An 18,235-nucleotide genomic window follows, 5' to 3' on the forward strand; every position below is an offset into this window, starting at 1 on the left:
TGGGAAGGGGCCATGCAGGCCATCTAGTCCCACCCCCTGCTCAGGGCAGGATCAGCCTCCAGCATCCAGGAGAAGGATCTGTCCAGCCGCTGCTTGAAGACGGCCAGTGAGGGGGAGCTCCCCACCTCCTTAGGCAGCCCCTTCCACTGCTGAACTAGACTCCTAGAATCCTAGAGTGGGAAGGGGCCATGCAGGCCATCTAGTCCCACCCCCTGCTCAGGGCAGGATCAGCCTCCAGCATCCAGGAGAAGGATCTGTCCAGCCGCTGCTTGAAGACGGCCAGTGAGGGGGAGCTCCCCACCTCCTTAGGCAGCCCCTTCCACTGCTGAACTAGACTCCTAGAATCCTAGAGTGGGAAGGGGCCATGCAGGCCATCTAGTCCCACCCCCTGCTCAGGGCAGGATCAGCCTCCAGCATCCAGGAGAAGGATCTGTCCAGCCGCTGCTTGAAGACGGCCAGTGAGGGGGAGCTCCCCACCTCCTTAGGCAGCCCATTCCCCTGCTGAACTAGACTCCTAGAATCCCAGAGTGGGAAGGGGCCATACAGGCCATCTAGTCCCACCCCCTGCTCAACACAGGATCAGCCCTAAGCATCCTAAAGCATCCAAGAAAAGTGTGTATCCAACCTTTGCTTGAAGACTGCCAGTGAGGGGGAGCTCACCACCTCCTTAGGCAGCCCCTTCCATTACTGAACTAGATGGGCCCAGGGATCCTGGAGGTCTCTGGCCTTCCTCTGGGCCTTCCTGTGGGCCACTGGGTAATAGAGTGGCGGGAGGGAGTTGTGAATTTCCTGCCCTGTGCAGGGGAATGAACTAGACGGCCCTTGGGGTACCCTTCCAGGCTTGCATCCAAAAGCAAATGAAACCAATAGGCAAAAAGTGGTGTCTCCTTGAGATTTATTAAATGCAGTCCTAGGTTTGCTGTCTCCTGCCTCCATGTGACAACCCGGGTCTTCCTAGCTGGGGCCAGCCCTGCTTAGCTGCCAAGATCTGACAAAAGCGTGTAAGCCTGGGCAGCCAGGTCAGGGCTAACCATTAACAGAGCTATATTATAACTGAGCGGTTCACCAAAGTCCTTTGTAACGGGAACAGGACTCCCGACGATGAACACTGTGAGCAGGACTGATCTGTTGATTGTATATGAGGCCCTAGCTTTATGACCGTGGCTTGACCGAAAGGATTCTGTCTAAACGGTGGAAAATGTCGCCCAACGTTTATGATTGTTGCTGACAGTTTTATGACTGATATATAATTCTTCTGATTGAGCAGTGATATCAGGGCTCTCTCAGTCTCACCCACCCCACAGGGTGTCTGTTGTGGGGAGAGGAAAGGGAAGGCGACTGGAAGCCACTTTGAGCCTCCTTTGGGTAGAGAAAAGCGGCATATAAGAACCAACTCTTCTCCTTCTTCAGTAATCTCTGGGCTCTCTCAGCCTCACCCACCCCACAGGGTGTCTGTTGTGGGGAGAGGAAAGGGAAGGCGACTGTAAGCCGCTTTGAGCCTCCTTCGGGTAGAGAAAAGTGGCATATAAGAACCAACTCTTCTTCTTCTTCAGTAATATCAGGGCTCTCTCAGCCTCACCCACCTCACAGGGTGTCTGTTGTGGGGAGAGGGAAGGGAAGGTGAATGGAAGCCCCTTTGAGACTCCTTCGGGTAGAGAAAAGCAGCATATAAGAACCAACTCTTCTTCTTCTTCCTTACGGTTGCAAATGCCTTCCATGTACTTTCTTGTCCCTGCTCTTCTCCCTACACCACCCTGAGATGGTATATAAATTAAATCGGTGCTTCTCAGCCTGGGGGTCGGGACACTTCGAGGGTCGAATGACCCTTTTACAGGGGTTGAGTGGGGGTGGGCATTGGCATTGCCACTGTTGCTGCCCCTCCTGAAGGAGCCTGCTGATTATTTACAACATATAACCTATTTCTAGAGCCTCTTGTGGCGCAGGGTGGTAAGGCAGCCAACATGCTGTCTTAAGCTCTACCCATGAGGCTGGGAGTTCGATCCCAGCAGCCGGCTCAAGGTGGACTCAGCCTTCCATCCTTCCGAGGTGGGTAAAATGAGTACCCAGCTTGCTTGCTGGGGGGTAAACGGTAATGACTGGGGAAGGCACTGGCAAACCACCCCGTATTGAGTCTGCCATGAAAACGCTGGAGGGCGTCACCTCAAGGGTCAGACATGACCCGGTGCTTACCTTTATAACCTGTTTATATGCAATCATGACCAATGGATCTTCACCCCATTGGTCAGTTTCGGTTTAATTTCTTTGAAAGAACCCTTGCGTAATTTCATGGTTGAGGGTCCCCACAACAGGAGGAGCTGGATTAAAGGGTCGTGGCATTAGGAAGGTGGAGAACCACTGAATTAAATGAATGAAGTGGTCTGCTACTACGTAATAACATTGTTGTATAGTTTAACATATATTTAATACGGTTTGCTGTTTCTGAAATTCCTAGACCATGAAGGTCAGTAGTGTCTAGTCAGGCCAGCAGCCGCTCTCCAGGGCCTGAGAGGAAGGACTTTTATATCATCTACTGCCAGAACCATTAACTGGAGATGCTGCCTGAGATTGAACCGGGGACCTCCTGCCTGCCCAGCAGAGGCTCTGCCCCTGAGCTCTGGCCCCTCCCCAGGGCTCTCCAGGGTCTCAGGCAGAGAAAGGTCTTCCCCATCCCCTCCTGCCTGGTCCTTTCAGCTGGAGATGCTGCCTGGGATTGAACCGGGGACCTCCTGCCTGCCCAGCAGAGGCTCTGCCCCTGAGCTCTGGCCCCTCCCCAGGGCTCTCCAGGGTCTCAGGCAGAGAAAGGTCTTCCCCATCCCCTCCTGCCTGGTCCTTTCAGCTGGAGAGGCTGCCTGGGATTGAACCGGGGACCTCCTGCCTGCCAAGCAGAGGCTCTGCCCCTGAGCTCTGGCCCCTCCCCAGGGCTCTGCAGGGTCTCAGGCAGAGAAAGGTCTTCCCCATCCCCTCCTGCCTGGTCCTTTCAGCTGGAGATGCTGCCTGGGATTGAACCGGGGACCTCCTGCCTGCCCAGCAGAGGCTCTGCCCCTGAGCTCTGGCCCCTCCCCAGGGCTCTCCAGGGTCTCAGGCAGAGAAAGGTCTTCCCCATCCCCTCCTGCCTGGTCCTTTCAGCTGGAGATGCTGCCTGGGATTGAACCGGGGACCTCCTGCCTGCCCAGCAGAGGCTCTGCCCCTGAGCTCTGGCCCCTCCCCAGGGCTCTCCAGGGTCTCAGGCAGAGAAAGGTCTTCCCCATCCCCTCCTGCCTGGTCCTTTCAGCTGGAGAGGCTGCCTGGGATTGAACCGGGGACCTCCTGCCTGCCAAGCAGAGGCTCTGCCCCTGAGCTCTGGCCCCTCCCCAGGGCTCTGCAGGGTCTCAGGCAGAGAAAGCTCTTCCCCATCCCCTCCTGCCTGGTCCTTTCAGCTGAAGATGCTGCCTGGGATTGAACCGGGGACCTCCTGCCTGCCCAGCAGAGGCTCTGCCCCTGAGCTCTGGCCCCTCCCCAGGGCTCTCCAGGGTCTCAGGCAGAGAAAGGTCTTCCCCATCCCCCCCTGCCTGGTCCTTTCAGCTGGAGATGCTGCCTGGAATTGAACCGGGGACCTCCTGCCTGCCCAGCAGAGGCTCTGCCCCTGAGCTCTGGCCCCTCCCCAGGGCTCTGCAGGGTCTCAAGCAGAGAAAGGTCTTCCCCATCCCCTCCTGCCTGGTCCTTTCAGCTGGAGATGCTGCCTGGGATTGAACCGGGGACCTCCTGCCTGCCAAGCAGAGGCTCTGGCCCTGAGCTCTGCCCCCTCCCCAGGGCTTTCCCGGTCTCAGACAGAGAAAGGTCTTCCCCATCCCCTCCTGCCTGGTCCTTTCAGCTGGCGATGCTGCCTGGGATTGAACCGGGGACCTCCTGCCTGCCAAGCAGAGGCTCTGCCCCTGAGCTCTGGCCCCTCCCCAGGGCTCTCCAGGGTCTCATGCAGAGAAAGGTCTTCCCCATCCCCTCCTGCCTGGTCCTTTCAGCTGGAGATGCTGCCTGGGATTGAACCGGGGACCTCCTGCCTGCCAAGCAGAGGCTCTGGCCCTGAGCTCTGGCCCCTCCCCAGGGCTTTCCCGGTCTCAAGCAGAGAAAGGTCTTCCCCATCCCCTCCTGCCTGGTCCTTTCAGCTGGAGATGCTGCCTGGGATTGAACCGGGGACCTCCTGCCTGCCAAGCAGAGGCTCTGGCCCTGAGCTCTGGCCCCTCCCCAGGGCTTTCCCGGTCTCAGACAGAGAAAGGTCTTCCCCATCCCCTCCTGCCTGGTCCTTTCAGCTGGCGATGCTGCCTGGGATTGAACCGGGGACCTCCTGCCTTCCAAGCAGAGGCTCTGCCCCTGAGCTCTGGCCCCTCCCCAGGGCTCTCCAGGGTCTCAGGCAGAGAAAGGTCTTCCCCATCCCCTCCTGCCTGGTCCTTTCAGCTGGAGATGCTGCCTGGGATTGAACCGGGGACCTCCTGCCTGCCCAGCAGAGGCTCTGCCCCTGAGCTCTGGCCCCTCCCCAGGGCTCTCCAGGGTCTCAGGCAGAGAAAGGTCTTCCCCATCCCCTCCTGCCTGGTCCTTTCAGCTGGAGATGCTGCCTGGGATTGAACCGGGGACCTCCTGCCTGCCCAGCAGAGGCTCTGCCCCTGAGCTCTGGCCCCTCCCCAGGGCTCTCCAGGGTCTCAGGCAGAGAAAGGTCTTCCCCATCCCCTCCTGCCTGGTCCTTTCAGCTGGAGAGGCTGCCTGGGATTGAACCGGGGACCTCCTGCCTGCCAAGCAGAGGCTCTGCCCCTGAGCTCTGGCCCCTCCCCAGGGCTCTGCAGGGTCTCAGGCAGAGAAAGCTCTTCCCCATCCCCTCCTGCCTGGTCCTTTCAGCTGAAGATGCTGCCTGGGATTGAACCGGGGACCTCCTGCCTGCCCAGCAGAGGCTCTGCCCCTGAGCTCTGGCCCCTCCCCAGGGCTCTCCAGGGTCTCAGGCAGAGAAAGGTCTTCCCCATCCCCTCCTGCCTGGTCCTTTCAGCTGGAGATGCTGCCTGGAATTGAACCGGGGACCTCCTGCCTGCCCAGCAGAGGCTCTGCCCCTGAGCTCTGGCCCCTCCCCAGGGCTCTGCAGGGTCTCAAGCAGAGAAAGGTCTTCCCCATCCCCTCCTGCCTGGTCCTTTCAGCTGGAGATGCTGCCTGGGATTGAACCGGGGACCTCCTGCCTGCCAAGCAGAGGCTCTGGCCCTGAGCTCTGGCCCCTCCCCAGGGCTTTCCCGGTCTCAGACAGAGAAAGATCTTCCCCATCCCCTCCTGCCTGGTCCTTTCAGCTGGCGATGCTGCCTGGGATTGAACCGGGGACCTCCTGCCTGCCAAGCAGAGGCTCTGCCCCTGAGCTCTGGCCCCTCCCCAGGGCTCTCCAGGGTCTCATGCAGAGAAAGGTCTTCCCCATCCCCTCCTGCCTGGTCCTTTCAGCTGGAGATGCTGCCTGGGATTGAACCGGGGACCTCCTGCCTGCCAAGCAGAGGCTCTGGCCCTGAGCTCTGGCCCCTCCCCAGGGCTTTCCCGGTCTCAAGCAGAGAAAGGTCTTCCCCATCCCCTCCTGCCTGGTCCTTTCAGCTGGAGATGCTGCCTGGGATTGAACCGGGGACCTCCTGCCTGCCAAGCAGAGGCTCTGGCCCTGAGCTCTGGCCCCTCCCCAGGGCTTTCCCGGTCTCAGACAGAGAAAGGTCTTCCCCATCCCCTCCTGCCTGGTCCTTTCAGCTGGCGATGCTGCCTGGGATTGAACCGGGGACCTCCTGCCTGCCAAGCAGAGGCTCTGCCCCTGAGCTCTGGCCCCTCCCCAGGGCTCTCCAGGGTCTCATGCAGAGAAAGGTCTTCCCCATCCCCTCCTGCCTGGTCCTTTCAGCTGGAGATGCTGCCTGGGATTGAACCGGGGACCTCCTGCCTGCCCAGCAGAGGCTCTGCCCCTGAGCTCTGGCCCCTCCCCAGGGCTCTCCAGGGTCTCAGGCAGAGAAAGGTCTTCCCCATCCCCTCCTGCCTGGTCCTTTCAGCTGGAGATGCTGCCTGGGATTGAACCGGGGACCTCCTGCCTGCCCAGCAGAGGCTCTGCCCCTTAGCTCTGGCCCCTCCCCAGGGCTCTCCAGGGTCTCAGGCAGAGAAAGGTCTTCCCCATCCCCTCCTGCCTGGTCCTTTCAGCTGGAGAGGCTGCCTGGGATTGAACCGGGGACCTCCTGCCTGCCAAGCAGAGGCTCTGCCCCTGAGCTCTGGCCCCTCCCCAGGGCTCTGCAGGGTCTCAGGCAGAGAAAGCTCTTCCCCATCCCCTCCTGCCTGGTCCTTTCAGCTGAAGATGCTGCCTGGGATTGAACCGGGGACCTCCTGCCTGCCCAGCAGAGGCTCTGCCCCTGAGCTCTGGCCCCTCCCCAGGGCTCTCCAGGGTCTCAGGCAGAGAAAGGTCTTCCCCATCCCCTCCTGCCTGGTCCTTTCAGCTGGAGATGCTGCCTGGAATTGAACCGGGGACCTCCTGCCTGCCCAGCAGAGGCTCTGCCCCTGAGCTCTGGCCCCTCCCCAGGGCTCTGCAGGGTCTCAAGCAGAGAAAGGTCTTCCCCATCCCCTCCTGCCTGGTCCTTTCAGCTGGAGATGCTGCCTGGGATTGAACCGGGGACCTCCTGCCTGCCAAGCAGAGGCTCTGGCCCTGAGCTCTGGCCCCTCCCCAGGGCTTTCCCGGTCTCAGACAGAGAAAGGTCTTCCCCATCCCCTCCTGCCTGGTCCTTTCAGCTGGCGATGCTGCCTGGGATTGAACCGGGGACCTCCTGCCTGCCAAGCAGAGGCTCTGCCCCTGAGCTCTGGCCCCTCCCCAGGGCTCTCCAGGGTCTCATGCAGAGAAAGGTCTTCCCCATCCCCTCCTGCCTGGTCCTTTCAGCTGGAGATGCTGCCTGGGATTGAACCGGGGACCTCCTACCTGCCAAGCAGAGGCTCTGGCCCTGAGCTCTGGCCCCTCCCCAGGGCTTTCCCGGTCTCAAGCAGAGAAAGGTCTTCCCCATCCCCTCCTGCCTGGTCCTTTCAGCTGGAGATGCTGCCTGGGATTGAACCGGGGACCTCCTGCCTGCCAAGCAGAGGCTCTGGCCCTGAGCTCTGGCCCCTCCCCAGGGCTTTCCCGGTCTCAGACAGAGAAAGGTCTTCCCCATCCCCTCCTGCCTGGTCCTTTCAGCTGGCGATGCTGCCTGGGATTGAACCGGGGACCTCCTGCCTGCCAAGCAGAGGCTCTGCCCCTGAGCTCTGGCCCCTCCCCAGGGCTCTCCAGGGTCTCATGCAGAGAAATCCCCTCCTGCCTGGTCCTTTCAGCTGGAGATGCTGCCTGGGATTGAACCGGGGACCTCCTGCCTGCCAAGCAGAGGCTCTGGCCCTGAGCTCTGGCCCCTCCCCAGGGCTTTCCCGGTCTCAAGCAGAGAAAGGTCTTCCCCATCCCCTCCTGCCTGGTCCTTTCAGCTGGAGATGCTGCCTGGGATTGAACCGGGGACCTCCTGCCTGCCCAGCAGAGGCTCTGCCCCTGAGCTCTGGCCCCTCCCCAGGGCTCTCCAGGGTCTCAGGCAGAGAAAGGTCTTCCCCATCCCCTCCTGCCTGGTCCTTTCAGCTGGAGATGCTGCCTGGGATTGAACCGGGGACCTCCTGCCTGCCCAGCAGAGGCTCTGTAACTGGGCAGCCTCATACAGTTTGCCCTCGCTCGGCATAGGCTTAGGAGCCTGTGTAGTTAAAGCGGGGAGTGAGCCACCCCTAAGGGCCAGCCCTGAGCTCCCTGCCTGGCTGATGTGAGTGACAGAAGGCGGCTTCAGCCAGCCTCCTACCTGCGTAGATGCAGACGAAGGAGCCCTTGGCGATGTCGTCCAGACAGCGGATGCCCCAGCCTTTGTTCTGCGTCTTGAAGAGCTGGAGCCGCACCTGCAGGCCGTGCTGGACCAAGCGGTTGGTGCACATGTTGGTGTTACACTTGCACCGCTTGTTGCACTCGTAGGCTCTGGCCAGAGGGGAGGAGGGAGAATGTCAATCTCGAGCGGGAGAAGGCCACCAAGACAGTTAGGAGTCAGGGTCTTGGCGGTTCAGGAAAGAGACAACTCAAGGGGGGGAAGGAGGTTAGTAAGAGTATGCCCGAGGGCAAGAGAGAGTTGGGAAAGAGAAGTCCCACCCCTCCCAAACTACTGAACCATCTAACGCAGGGGTAGTCAAACTGCGGCCCTCCAGATGTCCATGGACTACAATTCCCATGAGCCCCTGCCAGCAAATGCTGGCAGGGGCTCCTGGGAATTGTAGTCCATGGACATCTGGAGGGCCGCAGTTTGACTACCCCTGATCTAATGAATACGAGGGGCAGTGAATTCAGGACCGGCAAAAGGAAATACTTCTGTACACAGGGAGTCCTTTTAAAATGAGGGATCTACTGCCAGAGGATGTAGTGATGGCCACAGGCGCACATGCGTTTAGACAGGAATAATGCGGCAATTTAAGGCTCTTGCAATTCCTATTTTATAATGTTACCGTTATGACCTTGTTATTATGGTTATAATGTTATTATTATGGTTATAATGTTACCATGTTATCTGTATCTCTTCCTGTTTTCTGTAAAACGCCCTGAGCCCTCAGGGAAGGCGGTATATAAATATAATAAATAAATAGTGATAAATATCCCAGGCCGACTGCCTGAACGTGATCGCCCAAAGGGTCTTGATGAAACCAGACTTACCCTGTGGGGAGGCATTCCTCCAGTCTCTTGTGCTGGTACCCGGCATTTGGGTTGATCTGTCCTCCAGGGGTGCAGGCGGTCGCCTGGATCGTCAGCTGGTGGCAAGCGCATTTGGATCTTTTTCAGGGAACAAAATACAGAGTCAAGAAGAGGGCATACAAGGGGATGAGGACTACTGGAAGGGGGCACCTAACTGACCCTTCCAGCCTTTCACAGGGCTCCCCTTGCCCCCCCCCCCACAACACTTGAGACAACAGAAGAACAGGGGAGACTAGGAGCAAGAACTGAGGGAGAGGATTGTGAGTGTCCTGCATAGAATCATAGAATCATAGAGTTGGAAGGGGCCACGCAGGCCATCTAGTCCAACCCCCTGCTCAACGCAGGATCAGCCCTAAGCATCCTAAAGCATCCAGGAAAAGTGTGTATCCAGCCTTTGCTTGAAGACTGCCAGTGAGGGGGAGCTCACCACCTCCTTAGGCAGCCTATTCCACTGCTGAACTACTCTGACTGATATCCAGCCCCTGCATAGTGCAGGGGGTTGGACTAGATGGCCCCAGAGGTCCTTTCCCACTTGGTGATTCTAAATACCGTCTAAACCAGGGGTAGTCAAACTGCGGCCCTCCAGATGTCCATGGACTACAATTCCCAGGAGCCCCTGCCAGCGAATGCTGGCAGGGGCTTCTGGGAATTATAGTCCATGGACATCTGGAGGGCCGCAGTTTGACTACCCCTGGTCTAAACCTCTGGAAGAAGTTCCTGACAGTCAGAGTGGTTCAGTGGAACAGGCTTCCTCGGGAGGCGGTGGGCTCTCCATCTTTGGAGATTTTAAAGCAGAGGCTGGAGAGCCATCTGACGGAGAGGCTGATTCTGTGAAGGCTCAAGGGGGTGGCAGGTGACAGTGGGTGAGCGAGAGGGATGTGAGTGTCCTGCATAGTGCAGGGGTTGGACTAGATGACCCAGGAGGACCCTTCCCACTCTATGATTCTAACTTCCGTCTAAACCTCCGGAAGAGGTTACTACTAGCCCTGGGGCCCCTGGCTACAGTGATGCACATGACGGTCACCTTCGGACCCGATTCCTGCAACTCGCTCTATGCCGGCCTGCCCTTCTCCCCACTCCTGAAGCTTCAGCTGGTCCAGAATGCAGCTGCCCAGGTCCTCACCTGGACACGCAAGGCCAGTTCTCTGGCAGCTGCGCTGGTTCCCAGTGGATTTCCGGATCCGGCTCAAGGCTTTGGTGTTAACCTTCAGGGCCACACACGGGCTGGCCCAGCATAACCATGGGACTGCCTATCTGAATATGCTCCCCGGAGAACCCTCTGCTCAGCAAATGCCCACAGGCTGAGAGTCCCCACCCCAAGGAGGGTGTGTCTGGCCTGAACCTGGGCCAGGGCCTTTTTAGCGCTGGCCCCCGCTTGGTGGAATGAGCTCCCAGAGGAGATTGGTGCCCTGTCAGAGCGCTCTGAGTAACACAAGCCTATGACTGAGAAATACCTCTAGAGCAGGGGTAGTCAAACTGCGGCCCTCCAGATGTCCATGGACTACAATTCCCAGGAGCCCCTGCCAGCAAATGCTGGCAGGGGCTTCTGGGAATTGTAGTCCATGGACATCTGGAGGGCCGCAGTTTGACTACCCCTGCTCTAGAGCTACCATCTAGTTTGGGCCTCCCCCGGATGACAGCATTCGAGGTTTTAAATTCTGGCTTAATCGATTTTATAATTTTATTGCTAAACTATGACTCAACGGCGGATGGCAGCATATGGTGTGGTGTAGCAGTAAAGAGCATCAGCTTCTAATCTGGCGAGGCGGGTTTCATTTGCGACTCCTCCACTTGCAGCCAGCTTGGGTGACCTTGGCTAGTCACAGCCCTGATGGTGCCGTTCTCACAGAGCAGTCCTGGCAGAGCTCTCTCAGACCCACCTCCCTCACAGGGTGTCTGTCGTGGGGAGACGAAGGGAAGGCTGCTTTGAAATTTCTTCGGGCAGTGAAAAGCGGGGGCCTAAAAACCAACTCTCCTTCTTCTATATAAGTTGTAATATAAATAATGAAATGAATAAATAAATAAAAATGCAGTTCCTCCCAATTCGGGGCCAAACCATGAACAGAACCACATCAAAACAGCAGTGGAGTAGGCTGCCTAAGGAGGTGGGGAGCTCCCCCTCCCTGGCCGTCTTCAAGCAAAGGCTGGATACACACTTTTCTTGGATGCTTTAGGATGCTTTGGGCTGATCCTGCGTTGAGCAGGGGGTTGGACTAGATCAGGGGTAGTCAAACTGCGGCCCTCCAGATGTTCATGGACTACAATTCCCAGGAGCCCCTGCCAGTGAATGCTGGCAGGGGCTCCTGGGAATTGTAGTCCATGGACATCTGGAGGGCTGCAGTTTGACTACCGCTGGACTAGATGGCCTGTATGGCCCCTTCCAACTCTATGATTCTGTGATTCTAAAATGAAAGGTTTGTTCATGAAGTGAACAGGTGTGTGGCCCTGAAAACCCCACTCAAAGGGACCACGGTTTGCATAAAGCCACAAAGCCACAATTTTCAGTTGCTGTTGTGCATTTTGCTGAGAGCACTTCAAAGGGACTCGGAGACCTTTTAAACCCTCTTTCTGCTTCATCGATGACCCGCCAAGGACTGTTTTCACGTTTGCAGAACTTTGTGACAGTAGATCTGTCTAGTTCAGTTCACGAACCAAAAACAGGGCAAAAACTCATGACAAATTATGCTTCATGGTTCAATTTGTGCTGATATCTAGTGGCGACGGAGAAATCGGCAATTCCTTGGTCCTAATGTTTTGCAATCCTCAAAAACTCTTCCGAGCCTGGGGAAGAGGAATCCACCCCCCGGACAGGGACAATGCATACAGAACAGGGACAATCCTCAATTCAGAGCTGGGGCAGAGGAGAGGGGCTTCTTTTGTGTGCCGCCCCAATCAAGACTCCGCCCCTCTCATGGCTGCGAGGGTCTCACTCTTGAGTGGGAAAAACTTTGGTGGGGGCCGTAGAAAATGCTGTCAGCTGACTTGTAGAAGAAGAAGACGAAGATGAAGAAGAGGAAGAGTTGGTTCTTATATGCCAAAGTGGCTTACATTCGCCTTCCCTTTCCTCTCCCCACAACAGACACCCTGTGAGGGAGGGGAGGCTGAGAGAGCCCTGAGATTACTGAAGAAGAAGAAGAGTTGGTTCTTAGATGCCGCTTTTCTCTACCCAAAGGAGACTCAAAGCGGCTTCCATTGACCTTACCTTTCCTCTCCCCATAACAGACACCCTGTGAGGGAGGGGAGGCTGAGAGAGCCCTGAGATTACTGAGGAAGAAGAAGAATTGGTTCTTATATGCCGCTTTTCTCTACCCAAAAGAGTCTCAAAGCGGCTTCCATTCTCCTTCCCTTCCTCTCCCCATAACAGACCCCCTGTGAGGGAGAGGAGGCTGAGAGAGCCCTGAGATTACTGAAGAAGAAGAAGAATTGGTTCTTAGATGCCGCTTTTCTCTACCCGAAGGAGTCTCAAAGCGGCTTTCATTCGCCTTCCCTTTCCTCTCCCCACAACAGACACCCTTTGAGGTGGGTGAGGCTGAGAGAGCCCTGAGATTACTGAAGAAGAAGAAGAATTGGTTCTTAGATGCCGCTTTTCTCTACCCGAAGGAGTCTCAAAGCGGCTTTCATTCGCCTTCCCTTTCCTCTCCCCACAACAGACACCCTTTGAGGTGGGTGAGGCTGAGAGAGCCCTGAGATTACTGAAGAAGAAGAAGAATTGGTTCTTAGATGCCGCTTTTCTCTACCTGAAGGAGTCTCAAAGCGGCTTTCATTCGCCTTCCCTTTCCTCTCCCCACAACAGACACCCTGTGAGGGAGGGGAGGCTGAGGGAGCCCTGAGAATACTGAAGAAGAAGAGGAGTTGGTTCTTATATGCCGCTTTTCTCTACCCAAAGGAGACTCAAAGCGGCTTCCATTGACCTTACCTTTCCTCTCCCCATAACAGACACCCTGTGAGGGAGGGGAGGCTGAGAGAGCCCTGAGATTACTGAGGAAGAAGAAGAGTTGGTTCTTATATGCCGCTTTTCTCTACCCAAAAGAGTCTCAAAGCGGCTTCCATTCTCCTTCCCTTCCTCTCCCCATAACAGACCCCCTGTGAGGGAGAGGAGGCTGAGAGAGCCCTGAGATTACTGAAGGAGAAGAAGAATTGGTTCTTAGATGCCGCTTTTCTCTACCCGAAGGAGTCTCAAAGCGGCTTTCATTCGCCTTCCCTTTCCTCTCCCCACAACAGACACCCTTTGAGGTGGGTGAGGCTGAGAGAGCCCTGAGATTACTGAAAAAGAAGAAGAGTTGGTTCTTAGATGCCGCTTTTCTCTACCCAAAGGAGTCTCAAAGAGGCTTCCATTGACCTTCCCTTTCCTCTCCCCACAACAGACACCCTTTGAGGTGGGTGAGGCTGAGAGAGTTCCTGGTCTTTGTCTCTTTTCTGCTCACATAGATCTACCTGAAGATGTAAGCAGGGACACCTGAAAGCAACAAACACCCTGTAAGGTGGGTGTCAACCCTGTTGGGTGTTCAAAGGTAGGGACATTCAGAGATGGATGGCCCTTGCCTGCCTCTGTGCAGCAGCCTTGGACAGCGGGGTGTGTCTACCATCCAAGTCCTAACCAGGGTTGACCCCGCTTAGCTTCCAAAAACCTGAAGAATCGGGGGTTTATACCTCATTTTGCTCTACACTAGGAAGTCTAAAAGTGCCTTACAATTACCTTCGCATCCTCTCTCTACAGCAGGCACCTTGTGAGGAAGGTGGGGCTGGGAGAGCTCTGAGAGAACTGGGACTGGCCCGACCAGTAGGTCTCCTGTGTCTCCAAGCAGCTTACAATCCCGTTCCTTTTCCTCTCCTCACAACAGACACCTTGTGAGGGAGGTGGGGCTGAGAGCTCTGAGAGAACTGGGGCTGTCCCAAGCTCACCCTGTATGCCTCATGGGTCTCCAAGCCCTGCTGGTGGACCCCTGAACATACCTGGCTTTGGCTACTGTGTGACACAGCTTGTTGGGTTGATCCAACATGGCTTCTCTTATGTTCTCATGTCTGGGGCAGGGAAGCTCTGTCTTCTGGGTGCTTCAGAAGGGACAACAGTGGGAGGAGTTCTGGAGTTCTGGCCTCAATGGTGCCTGGGTTTTGGCCACTGTGAGACACAGGGTGGGATTGGATGGGCCACCAGCCTGACCCAACATGGCTTCTCTTACATTCTGCTCTGTTTAGGGGGCAAGAGGGGGAGGGCCTCTGAAGATCTAGCCCTGCTGGTGGACCTCCTGAGAGCACCTGGGCTTTGGCACTTGGGTTTTGGACTGGATGGACCACTTGCCCGATCCAACATGGTTTCTCTTACGTTCTTAATCGAGAAGCACGGATTCCTAAGAGGTGTTAGGAAGTTTGGCGTTGGCCAAAGGGGGAGGGGCGGGGCCTTCAACCACGAGAGTCAACCCCACAATGCTCACTTGTTCCTACAACCGTCTTCGCAGTCACAGCCCACCAAGAACTCCGAGCTGGTGTTGATGTAGACCCCCTTCCCCGGGATGCGCTCCTTGCTGTAGGCCACCTGGGGCGGCGGGGTGCTGTCGATCTCGTTGACGCACGACAGGGGGACGTCCTCCTTCCCCTTGGTGATGTCGGCGATGTAGTAGAACGGCTTGTACGGCTGGAACTTGCGGTCCACCAGGACGTAGGGGTCCAAGCAGAACATCTCCAGGAAGAGGAAATCGCAGTCCGTCTCGAAGAGGTACCGCTCGATCTCGCCCATGCTCCGCAGGCACAGCCCGCAGGGCGTCTTGTAGATGACGTGGAAGCCCGTCTTGCGGTTGATGCGCCGGCGGGCCGTCATGCGCCGGAAGTCGTAGAGGAGCGGGATGAGGAGGGGGTTCTTGCTGCGGTACTGGTCGCCGTGCAAGGGGCGCACCCGCGACAGGCAGGTGTAGCTGCACACGTGGGGGAGGTAGAAGAGCTTCTCCACGGGGGCCCGGTAGGAAGGCTCGTTGGGGAGACGGTCCATGACGCTGTGGAACTGCTGGATGGAGGTGCTGCCAGCTGGCTGGGCGACGGAGAACCTGCCGTGGGGAAAGGGAGGGACAGCAGTCAGAGCGTGCCTCGGCTCAGGACGTCAACCGAACGGGAGTCGAGGAAGCATGGCTATGATCGAGGAGCAACCGGAGGGTCATCCAATCCAACCCCCTGCAGAATGCTGGAAATCCCACAGCTACTCCCTGTATAGCCTTATAGAATCATAGAGTTGGAAGGGCCTCCAAGGGCCATCCAATCCAATCCCCTGCAGAATGCAGGAAATTCACAGCTACTCCCTGTATAAACTTAAAGAATCATAGAGTTGGAAGGGCCTCCAAGGGCCATCCAACCCCCTGCAGAATGCAGGAAATCCAGAGTTACTCCCTGTTTAGCCATATAGAATCATAGAGTTGGAAGGGCCTCCAAGGGCCATCCAACCCCCTGAAGAATGCAAGAAGTCCACAGCTACTTCCTGTGTAGCCTTATAGAATCATAGACATGGAAGGGCCTCTAAGCGCCACCCAATCCAACCCCCTGCAGAATGCTGGAAATCCCACAGCTACTCCCTGTGTAGCCTTATAGAATCATAGAGTTGGAAGGGCCTCCAAGCGCCACCCAATCCAGCCCCCTGCAGAATGCTGGAAATCCCACAGCTGCTTCCTGTATAGCCTTATAGAATCATAGACATGGAAGGGCCTCCAAGGGCCACCCAATCCAGCCCCCTGCAGAATGCTGGAAATCCCACAGCTGCTTCCTTTGTAGCCTTACAGAATCATAGACATGGAAGGACCTCCAAGGGCCATCCAATTCAATCCCCTGCAGAATGCTGGAAATCCCACAGCTGCTTCCTTTGTAGCCTTACGGAATCATTGATTCAAGTGGGCAGCCGTGTGGGTGTGAAGCAGCAGAGCAAATTGAGAATCCAGTCAGGCACCTTTAAGACCAACCAAGTTTTATTCAAGGGGTGAGCTTTCATGGGCAGGCACACTTCCGCGGAGACAATGTCATAGAGTTGGATGACCTCTGGGGTCATCTAGTCCAACCCCCTGCAGAATGAGTGAAACTACCTGAAGGGACCCAATCTTCCTGGCCTGGCCTCAACCAAATGCCTGGTGGAAGAGCTCCGTCAGGGCCCGCAGCTCTTCCGGGAGCTCATTCCACCAGGTCGGGGCCAGGACTGAAAAAGCCCTGGGACGGACCAGAAAATTCACACCCCTTCCTGCTTTTCCCGGCCGGAAACTCACCCCCGAGGCGCGCCACGCTGGTGCAAATGCCCCTCCCCCCTTTCCGCCCAACAATCTTATAACTTGCCCCTGCTTACCGAAACTGCTGCGTCACCCCAGTCCTGCCGACAGGAGCCGGTTCGCCCAGGACGGGGGAAGACGGAGAAGACGGCCCCGATCCCACGGAGCCCGGACGCAGGAAGGAGGTGCTCTTCTTGGCCACCTGCTGCTTTTTGGACTGAGCGAGCTGGCTCTCTGCACTGCTGTGCGGAAGCAGGGAGGGAGTCAGAATCGCACAGAGCTGGGGGGGACCGCAAAGGGGCATCTAGTCCAGCCCCCCACCTGCTTGGGGACTTAAGCATCACACCCTGCCGACAGGTGCCCATCCAACCTCCTCCTGAAAACTTCCAACGAAGGGGACTCCACTACCCTCCGAGGCGGGATATATTCCATCTGGATGGGAGATGCACTTGTGGGGGAACCCTCAGTGGCCTGATCCAGCAGGGCTCTCCCTGAATCCCCCCTCCAATGCATGAACAAGTGGGCGCCCTAGAACGGGGGTTGTCAATCCCCGGTCCGCGGCCCAGTTGGTAGAGGGCCGTCGGGGGCCACGCCTGCCTCCCCCCCTCCCCACAGCGAGAAGCTCACCAGGCCGCGAGAGAAGCGACCGCCAAAGCAGGGGGGGGGAAGAGGCAGGCACGCTGGCGGACACAAATGAGCATGTGCGGAGCTGCCGCGCATGTGTGTTAGCGCCCCCTGGTAGTGAAAACGTGTTTTTACCACCAGGGGGCGCTAATGTGCATGCGCGGCGCCCGGGCTGCCGGCTCTTCCTCACCCCCGGAGGCGGTCCTCAACATTCAAAAGGTTGGGGACCGCTGTCCTAGAATACGTCTAACAGTGCCTTGGCCGACCAATGCTGGAAGACACCATTGAGACCCAGCCGACATATAGCCAGAGAGGGCAAGAGAGGGACGGAGTCAGTTTGGCCTCGACTTCCTCTGCCTGGACCTGGACCCATCCCTGCCTATCCCTGGACCTCCCATCCAAGCGCTGACCAGGACCGGACCTTGCCAGCCTTCCAGGATTTGGGGAGATCAAGCCAGCCTGGGCCACCCAGCTGGAGAAGAGAGCAGCTGCCAGCCTGAGAGGAAAATACTGACTCTTGACAGGCCAGGTAGCTTCCCCTGGGTTCCTGGGATTGCTCAGACACAAGGAGAGCTCCGACTTACTCCACATCGACAAACTGAGGGGAAAGCGGCTGCGACACCATGATGGGCACGGGGGGTGGCTCCACTGGCTTGAATTGTGTGCTGGTTCCGGTCAAGTCGTGGGTGTACTGGACCACCGGGCCCTTGCTCCGGACGGCACCTGGCGGGAGGGAGACAGGGAGTTAGCGTGGGAGACACCAGGGGAATTGGGGGAGGATTCTACCCTTGCCCACTGTGCTGGTGCCAAAGACGACACACACAAAAAGTGTGCCCCACTCATCTCACCCGAAGGGCTATGAAATTTGGGTCCTGCCCTTCCCATGCCAACCTCCCCTTGGCCTGCTGTCAGACTTGGGGTGGGCCTGTCACCACCGGTCCTTTTCTCCCCAGCTCTGCCACAAAACACCCGGCGAAAGGACCATGATGCAGCGTGAGGTTGGATCCCGTGGGTTTGTTTTTCTGAACGCAGTGCTGCCTGCCATGCTGTGAGGAGGGGGAAGGCTCCTTTCCCCTGTAAAAGGCAGGCATGCCATTAGAGGAGAAAATCTGGGGAGGAGACGTGGCTCATTGGCAGGGCATCTGCTTGGCATAGAGAAGGTCCCCGGTTCAACCCCTGGCATCTCCCGCTAAAGGATCAGTTAGAGGTGATGGGGAAAATTTCTGCCTGAGACCCTGGAGAGACGTGGAGAGGGGCCAGAGCTTAGTGGCAGAGCCTCTGCTTGGCATACAGAGGGTCTCAGGTTCGATCGCCAGCATCTCTAGCTAAAGGCTCAGGTAGGACACCCGTGGTCTCAACCTGGGGGCCACGTGCTTTATTCTTTCCTGCTTCTCTCCCCCCAACCGTCATGGATCTAGGGCCAAAATGTAGATCAGAGTCCACCAGAGACGGCCAAACCGTGGTTCCCCAGGTGTCCATGGACTCCAACTCCCTGGAGCCCATCAGCAGCATCCTGGCAGGGGATCGTGGGAACTGTAGTCCACGGACCTCAGGAGAGCCACAGTTCGGCCACCCCTGGCCCACGGCGTACCAACGTTTGGCCGAGTCCGCATCTGCCCGCCTTGCTTCTTCT

At 57.3% G+C, this 18,235-nt stretch overlaps 1 protein-coding gene across 3 annotated transcripts in view; it reads right to left on the reverse strand.

The window, feature by feature from the left end:
- The window catches only part of SETDB1 (SET domain bifurcated histone lysine methyltransferase 1), a 75,982-nt gene that overhangs the window by 27,752 nt on the left and 29,995 nt on the right, over nt 1–18,235 (reverse strand). For 2 of the 3 annotated variants that reach the window (XM_077319981.1, XM_077319977.1), the window contains exons 11-16: nt 18,194–18,235; nt 17,187–17,325; nt 16,056–16,220; nt 14,176–14,781; nt 8,705–8,821; nt 7,812–7,981 (exon numbers count right to left, since the gene is read on the reverse strand). The exon at nt 18,194–18,235 is cut by the window's right edge and continues 88 nt beyond it. In XM_077319981.1, coding sequence (XP_077176096.1) covers nt 7,812–7,981; nt 8,705–8,821; nt 14,176–14,781; nt 16,056–16,220; nt 17,187–17,325; nt 18,194–18,235 — 1,239 coding nt within the window. The remainder of the gene's footprint in view (nt 1–7,811; nt 7,982–8,704; nt 8,822–14,175; nt 14,782–16,055; nt 16,221–17,186; nt 17,326–18,193) is intronic. The other variant, XM_077319992.1, reaches the window with a different exon arrangement.

This window comes from Paroedura picta, chromosome 1, assembly GCF_049243985.1.
Source record: "Paroedura picta isolate Pp20150507F chromosome 1, Ppicta_v3.0, whole genome shotgun sequence".
Taxonomy (NCBI): Eukaryota; Metazoa; Chordata; class Lepidosauria; order Squamata; family Gekkonidae; genus Paroedura; species Paroedura picta.